General features: G+C 38.6%; 1 protein-coding gene across 1 annotated transcript; it reads left to right on the forward strand.

Moving 5' to 3' along the window:
- Positions 1 to 2,457: 2,457 nt before the first annotated feature.
- LOC311048403 (C-type lectin domain family 12 member B-like) lies at positions 2,458 to 8,540 on the forward strand (the record flags this gene model as incomplete). Its single annotated transcript, XM_084061660.1, has 6 exons — positions 2,458 to 2,517; positions 5,652 to 5,814; positions 6,586 to 6,696; positions 7,691 to 7,819; positions 8,117 to 8,259; positions 8,427 to 8,540. Exons 2-6 carry the CDS (start codon positions 5,652 to 5,654, stop codon positions 8,538 to 8,540), a joined length of 660 nt encoding a protein of 219 aa, XP_083917786.1. The 5' UTR covers positions 2,458 to 2,517.
- Positions 8,541 to 8,775: the final 235 nt, after the last annotated feature.

Below are 8,775 nucleotides of genomic sequence, written 5' to 3' on the forward strand. Positions count from 1 at the left end.
CCTGCCAAGGAGTGGTATTGGTGCAAAACAAGTGCTTACAATTGATCCAGAATCATGAAAACCCCTAGTTTGACCACACACAAGCTACTTAAGGCAGAATTAAACGTTTTCAGTTTTCACACGTTAAGTTGCGGGTACCCAAACTTTCAGCAGCAGTTTTGTTGTGTGTTACGTGACACCTCTACAAACACATTGCTGAATACATTTCTGGGTAAGGAATTTGTTTTCAAGTTTTTTGTAATAACCCTGACTATAAATGACAATTTTCACTATATGAGTGAAAGTTTCTATCTTGTTGGGGGGGGCACGGTGGCACAGTCGGTAGCGCTGTCGCAACCAGTAACCAAGTAAGCTGTGGGCGCTGGGGGCGTGTTCTCTCCTCAGCGTCATCAGTGCCCATACCCTAGGTGGGGTTGGCGAAGCGGCCTTTCTGTGTGGAGTTTGCATGTTCTCCCCGTGTCCCCTAAGGTAAGTAGTTCCCTCACAAAAAAACATGCAGTAATCCTGGTCTCTATACTACTCTATATTACTCTCTATACATGCTCCTTCCCCTACTGAGGAAACTCCCCCCTGTCAGGTGATAAGAAGCGGCCTACACACTCCTCATGCGTTGAAGGAAGCATGAGGCTCTCCCCAGGCTGGCAGAGGGAGAGTGGCGCTCAGGATTACAGGCTTAGGCGGTGGCACTGTGTGAAAAAAGGGTTACAAAATCGGGTGATAAAAAAAAGCATTCACCAGAAAAAAAAACTTTCTATCTTGTTTAGGCAAAAATATATTTTTTTAAATATATATTTAGCATAGTGGGGCCACCGTCTTTAAATAGAACATTTTTGAGTCATCAGCACTCATTTTTTAAAATACAGCAGATTTGGATTCAGCACCCCTTAATACCCCTTGAACACATGTTCATAAATTGACACGATTTGCCTTCTTCAGCACTTTAAATAAGCAAATTTTCTGAAATTCTGCCTTTAGTCTATGACAGTGACGTTATCATTTGTCTTTTTTTTTTGATGGGTGAGGAGGCTGGTCTGGCTCTGATTAGATGCACAACTCAATAGAAAGTGATTGCAGCAGTGAAATAAAATCTCCATTACGCTTTGCTTTTCAAGGAGAGAAGTGTTTGTTTTTCCATGTTCCACACAGTCAAATCCGGAGTGTTCATTCATTGAACTCTCACCAGTAAATGCCGGCCTCCTGGATAACCAGGCTACAAACCTGTGGTGACAGGGCTATATCTGTGGCTGCCTTTTCCTCCGCGGTGGAAAGCCTAGTGACAAGAGGTTAGTGGCTGCCCCCTCCCTCTATTGGAATGTACTCCCCAAACATATCAGAGAGAGGCGCCCCCTCCCTCCCTTCCTTCAAAACCGCCCTGAAAACTCACCTGTTTAGAATTGCCTTTCCGAGTTGACTTTGTTTCAACTCTTGTTTTTATTGTTTAATTGCTTTTAATTCTTATCATACTTGCTTATCTTAGTTTTTTTCCTAATAAAGTGGTTTGAGTACTCAGGAAAGCACTATATAAATTCCAGGTATTATTATTATTATTATTATTATTATGTAAAAAATGGAACAGTCCGGATCCGGATTCTTCCACTTTCCGAGTTCAATGAGCACTACGCTTTTTGTTTTGAGAGTATGTTTTGCCCCCTGTCCGTCCGTCCGTCCGTCCGTGTGTCCTGTCCGTGTGTTAGCAGCTAATCTCCGGCACCGTTGGCCCGGTTGCTGTGAAACTGTGCACACACACTCCCTGGATGGCAGAGCAGAACCTCTGCCCCAATGTTTTTACATGGGCCTGTTATAGCGCCACCAGGAGGCCGATTTGTGCAAAACCCATTTTCTTAATCCTACAGATTTGATCCAAAGGTCATGCAAATCGGTACACAGTATCTCTATAGTCATGTGATCAACCCGGATCTGTCCGATTTTCCAGATTCCATCCTCATTGGCTAAGGTTGGCTTCCAAAGTTTGCAGGATTGGTCCGTTTTGAACAAAATACCTGCTCCGAGGAGCACTTTTTCTAGTTGTATTATCAGTTTTATGAATACAACTAAATAAAACTGTTTTACTCTTTAATCTGTTTCCAACATACAATCACTTTATTGGTCAGTTGATGGAGGGAACATCGACAGCTTTTGAAGAGAGAAATTCAGAAAACTTTCCACTCACTTTCCCCGCCCATTATGTAACAGCTCAATTTCACACGTACATTTTGAGGTAAAGACTCATCCTGCAGTGTGTCTGTGTGTGTGTGTGTGTGTGTGTGTGTGTGTGTGTGTGTGTGTGTGTGTGTGTGTGTGTGTGTGTGTGTGTGTGTGTGTGTGTGTGTGTGTGTGTGTGTGTGTGTGTGTGTGTGTGTGTGTGCATGTAGGTCTACTTGTACATCCATACATGGCAATGTAGTGCATCTAAAACAACGTGAGTGGTTGGACAGTGTTCAGTCTAGACTAGAACAGACAGCAACTCATCTATTCTGCAATAGCAAAGACCAATGTAAGACACACATACTGGACAAAGTGAGTAAAGCATCTGGTCATTTGTAATAATTAAGTAGTCTGTGATTTTAATCCTGTGTGAATCAACCTTGTCCTAAATTTGTAAAGAAATGTTCCTATATTATATTTATTTAACACAGAGTTAATATGATCAACGCTGTAATTTGGGGTAAAATAGTTTTTAGCAATGGTTTTATTTTCTCTATGCCTTTTTTTTCTTCCTCTCTCCCAGTGGATAATTATGGAGGCTGCATTGGAAATTATGAATGAAAGTTTTGACAATATTTTGGGTGCAAATTCGGCTCATCTTTCTGCACAGCATGGACAGTATATAAATATAATCACAATGATAGCACCATGAGACCCAAATGCCTCATGTTGCCTATATACCTCAACTGGAAGAGACTAGTCCAATCTGTTCTGGTCAGAATTAATTCAAGCGGTTTGAGGGCAGTGGCTTAAAACTTTTGATAATCCATTCAGCAGAAAAATATTAACCCCCCTTAACCCATATTTATTCCAATAATTTCTCTTTTGTTGGAATAACTTCTTTCTGCACATGTTTGCCCACGTGGGGCGAATGGTGACAAATAGTATAATACATTGTATGTCATAGTGTGATCTGTAGAATTATGTCCTAACTGGATTTGTCAACTACAGCCTGCAGCACATCCTTACATTTGTACACGTCTGAACCTGGGGCAGTAATATAAAAAGAATAAGTGGATATGCAGAACTATTCAAAGATTCCGCATGTGCATGCGAGGCTCGTGCATATGCGATCCCACCCACACACCTGATGTAGCTGATACAATTGACGCTATTTGGAGATGTCCAGACACATATTACACACAAATCCAAGCACATCATTTCACACACACTTGTTCTAATCCAGGGATCAGGGAGGGAATATACAAAAGGATGTGATGTGATTATTTTTATTCTGTACTGTGGCACTTTGAGATTTGCTTCAAATGTGCAATATAAATAAAATATATTATTATTATTATTATTTTTATTATTATTATTATTATTACCCTTATTATTATATGCTGGCTCGAACATTTTGGCAATCTCTCTCCAACACCTCCGGTACACAAATACATTTTTGGGGATCTCAGAAAAAAATATATAAATATAGTTTAACCACTTTAAACTTCTACACATAGACTATGTGAAAATAGTTGAGCTTGTAGATCTGCTATTCAATGACATCTTTAAACATTTTAACAACACAAATCTTGTATGGGGGTCCCTGGCACAAAATATTTTCAGAAGGGGGACAAATAAATAAATTAATTGGCACCTAGCGTGCCGTGACGCAAGTCCAGGGGTGCCGCAAAATACTTTGCTAATGTTGAGAATTTATCAATATCACTTCAGATTAACCACTTAGACCCTCTATACTCTTTATACTTTCAATCTACACCAAAATAGCTAATCTACAAGCTCACAGCGTGTCACACTGCGACACATTGTGAGTTTATAGATCTCGATTTTTTTGGTGAATGTTCCCTCCCAGAATAGGTGCTGGGGTTCAAGTTGTTAAATGTCAAGCACAAGTTATTTTCAATCTGTCCTAATGGAAACAGATATTCTCTCAAGTTTTCCTCATGACTGTATCTTGGGGGGAAAGATTTACATATTTATTTCCATACCGTAATATGACATAAATGTAAGGTGCTATAAAGTACCATGTCATTCAAGGGTGCCATGGATGAAAAAGTTAAAAGTTTGAAAACAACTGATGTAGAAAATATGTAACCAATTGTGTGCTTGTCAAAACATTATATCCTGATTAAATGCTTTGGGGAATGTAAACACACTTTATTTAGTGTTCATGTAAACAGTTCAGTTGGAATATCTTTTTTTTAAATTGTTTTTAAGTTGTAATTTCTAATCATGAACACTACCTCAGAGAGTGTAGAAATGGAACCAGGACGCATAAGTCCATTTGGATAATGTCAGAAAATACAAGTAAAATACAGATTTGCTTTTCCCATGTCAATGTGCCACACTCAGACTTTGGGAGGTAATTTGTAAATTAAACAAGTTTCCCATGTAACCTAATATTAGTCCAGTCTGAATAGAATGTTGATAACATTTAAACATATTTAGAAATATGATATGATATGATATGATATGATATGATATGATATGATATGATATGATATGATATGATATGATATGATATGATATGATATGAACATGTATAGCATATTTTATTTATATTATATTATATTATATTATATTATATTATATTATATTATATTATATTATATTATATTATATTATATTATATTATATTATATTGTATATATAAACTTAAAACAATGACATGAAAAAGAGACAATTATGAAAAAGATATTTTAAAAAAAGAGAAAAATATTTAGGGCCCTAGATTCTTATGGAATCATATCATGTAGTACGTATCATATGCGGCAGTTAAATCGGTTGCTTGTCTCAATTCTGCTTAAAACAGCTATAGAGGTTTCTATGTAACATATTGTTATACAATGTTGTATTATGTACATGGACATGCACCGTCCGTCCGTCCGTCCGTCCGTCCGTCCGTCCGTCCGTCCTCCGTTCATCTGTAGTCGGGTCACAGAGGTAGCAGTTTCCAAAATCCCAGACTTAAAGGGGTATTTCACTTTAAAACACATCTGGGGTCATCTTAAGTAACCTTTTTTTGATTTATTGAATATTTTAGCAGTCTATTTTTTTACAGAGAATATACTGTGATTATTCCCTCCCACGCGCGCTCACATGCACACACACACACACACACACACACGCTTTCGCTGAATAAAATAACCTCTATATGTAGGTCTATATTACAGACAGGGTAAGGGATTTTCTTTGATTAAAATAAGTGTTAAATAGCTCTATATTCTGATAGTACTCATTGCTATAGTGTTTGTTCATTAACAGTCTTGAAAAAGAAAAAGAAAAGACAGACAGACCTGATGAATGTCAGACACATTGGTGTGACCAAGGTTTTATTCACCACACATCTCAGTTACCCACGCCGTGCTACTTATACACTGAGTGGACAGCCAAAGGGAAGCGCTCTAACGGCTGACGGACTATAGTGTAATGCATTATTTATGTACATGATTACATTAATTAACTTTTTTGTGTCATTCCTTAAGATGTCTTCACATACTCCTGGCAAGCGAGTCAGAGCAAAGCGTGTGAGGAACGATGGAGGAGTCAGGGAGGAGAGCGGAGAGGTGGAGGCAGACTACGCCAATGAAAGAGCAGACAGTCTCACAGACCAAGGCTCCGGCTCACAGGGAGCTACAGGAGATCAAGGTACACGTGAACACACTGACACTGTTTCTCTCTCTTCTCAAATCATCACTACAGCAGCTTGTCACATGATATTTAAACTAGCGGTTACCTATGGTGTGTAGTTGAAACGTTGGTTTGTGCATACTATTCAAACTGTTTTTGCATCGTGGCTACGAGCTTTGTGACTTCCTTTTTGTAAACTTTGATCTCACTCACCGTGGTCGGCGCCTCCACACACTGGTGTGTGCCTTTTCCTGTGTGTGTTGTTTTTTCTTTTTATGGCTAATATTTTCTTTGGCTATTCAAAAAATAGCAGATCTACAAGCTCACAGCGTGTCACTTCGTGCTGTGCTGCAAGCTTGTACATCTGCTATTTTTGATTTTTTTTTTAAAGATCTTTGAATAAAAACATTTGAATAATTTTGAATTACGAAAAAGTGTGAGAACTACTGATTTCGAAAGCATTTGTAGAATCGGCCTTAGGTCTTAATGAGTTAACAGAAACATTATGATTGTTAGGGCCTGGTTCCTCCTTGTGTTTTATTTCTCCTTTCATTTCATAATTTGACATTTTTATAAAATTGTATCATGTCTTTCAATTGCATGTTGAAAGTTCATCTACATTATTGTACATCAGCCTTTTGTACAGAAAGGTACATGAACCTTTCTGTAGAAATTCAAGATGAAGGGGATCTGAGCCCAGATCATATAACTATATAATATTCACTCTGAGTTCTTGGAAAGTAAACATTGAAGTAGATCATACTAACGTTTAACTCCAATATCCTCCAGTCGTCCAGAGAGGCCTCATCATTGAGAGAGACATCTTCAGAGCAGCTGCAATGTGCCTTACTGTGCTGTGTGCTCTGGTAGTAGTGAGAACTACAGGCATGGTCATGGACTGTGAGTATCAGCAGGTTAAAGGTCAAATTCATGCTCTTACAACCATAACATGAAAAGTAGTATAGTATGTGTGTTCCCAAGTACTTTATTATACATGTTGAAACCTAGTCACATAAAACACATCTGATATGGGCCCGATTCACTTAGCTGTTTAAGCCCATATTTTGAACGTAAAGGAATTACTTTACGTTCAAAATTACTTTACGCAACTTTCCACGTTAGTCGTCTGATTCACTAATCTTTAATTGTCTGTGATTTTTGCTGGAGGTCCGCTCTTTCTCAAGCCTGCTCGGAGGCAGACTTACATGAGACCAAAGCTTGCGTATGTCATTAGAATGCCTTATTCTTCATGAAAAATCTGTTACAACAGTGCCATGCATATCATTGCAAATTCAACCAATTTTCTTTTCAGTTGACGCATTTAGAGCCGAATTATTTAGTTCCCTTGGCGTGTTTGCCGTTTTTGCAATTGGGCTTTCCTGCCAACTATCACACTATTAATGTATAATATTGATTTGATCCTCTTTTTACCTCGGCAAAGGTGAGTGAGCGATTGTTCAGTAGAAAGGGCTTATATAATGTCCATTCCACGTTTTATTAGCCTTTGTATGTGAAGTTAAACTTTGTAAACAAACTTGTTATTATCATTACACGTGCAAGCCGTGTCCGGTTGCCTTTTATGGTCTTAAATGGGGTGTGGAGCAATGCAAATGATCTCCCACATGACCACGCCTCTGACCTTCAGGCAAAAATGAGGAACAACTGTGATTCGCACATTTGAGGGATTTACACACCCCTTTGTGAATTACACGTCGGTTTTTGCTTAGAGAAAATACACCCTCCTTTAGTCACTTTATTTACACGTTATTTACAACCAGCTTAGTGAATCAGGCCCATTGAGTTTTCTTCTTCTGAAACCTCTTGTCCACACAGATGTTTGACCCTCATCATGGACAGTAACAACTGTTTACCATCACCTGTTGGTCCTTTGCAGATCATACAGACAACCTGACCCAGGAGAGAGACCAACTACTGAACAACTTGACCTTGACCCTGACCAACATGACCCTGGAGAGAGACCTGTTGCAAAGTGAAGTAAACCATCTGAAGAGAGACAGAGCAGGTGAGAGAGGTTATACACCTTTTTGAAGGAATATAAATTAGTGTATTATTATTGATATTTTCATCATTGTCAGGAATGTAGTTCTAAAAAAGGATTTGAGTAAATATTTATCATGGCTGGTTTATTATCATATCAAAATATTTTGAGTAGTAAACCTAAAACCATATGTCATTCTTCTAATACTGAGCTCATTTCTTACTCAGGTTTAGTATTTGACAGTTATCATATAATTAATGTGTTAGAACTGAAGATAAGTTTATTGAAAATTCATCAGTAAAACTCTTTTATGATGTTTAGACAATACATGTTCCAGTGGATGGCAGAAGTCTGGAGACATCTTGTATTACATCTCTACTGAAGAGAAAACCTGGGAGGAGAGTAGACAACAATGTGAGACGATGGGAGCACGTCTGGTGGTCATTGACAGTCGAGATAAACAGGTGTGTGTGTGTGTGTGTGTGTGTGTGTGTGTGTGTGTGTGTGTGTGTGTGTGTGTGTGTGTGTGTGTGTGTGTGTGTGTGTGTGTGTGTGTGTGTGTGTGTGTGTGTGTGTGTGTGTGCTTTCACTTTATATGAAAGCAATAATAAAACAATGTAAAAATCATCAGGAATTCTTCAGTGGACTGAAGTGTTGGATGGGAGCATCACACACCTGGATTGGACTGAAAGAGAAGAAGGACAAATGGACATGGGTGGATGGAACACCATTGATAGCAGCGTGAGACATTTTACAAGTTTTTCTAGTAATTAGTAGTAGTATGTAGTAAGTAATTCTATCAAAGTCACTGTACATGTGAGTAACTGAGTGGATGTGTTTATTCTGCAGGTACTGGGCAGCTGGAAGTCCTGTCGACTGGCCTGTCGACTGGCATTGTGCTTACTACTGGCCTGCAGATGGAAAGTGGAAAAATATGGAATGTTCACGGACAAACACCTGGATCTGTGAGAAGACTGTAT

This window comes from Gymnoscopelus microlampas (genome assembly GCF_963454915.1).
Source record: "Gymnoscopelus microlampas genome assembly, chromosome: 7".
Taxonomy (NCBI): domain Eukaryota; kingdom Metazoa; phylum Chordata; class Actinopteri; order Myctophiformes; family Myctophidae; genus Gymnoscopelus; species Gymnoscopelus microlampas.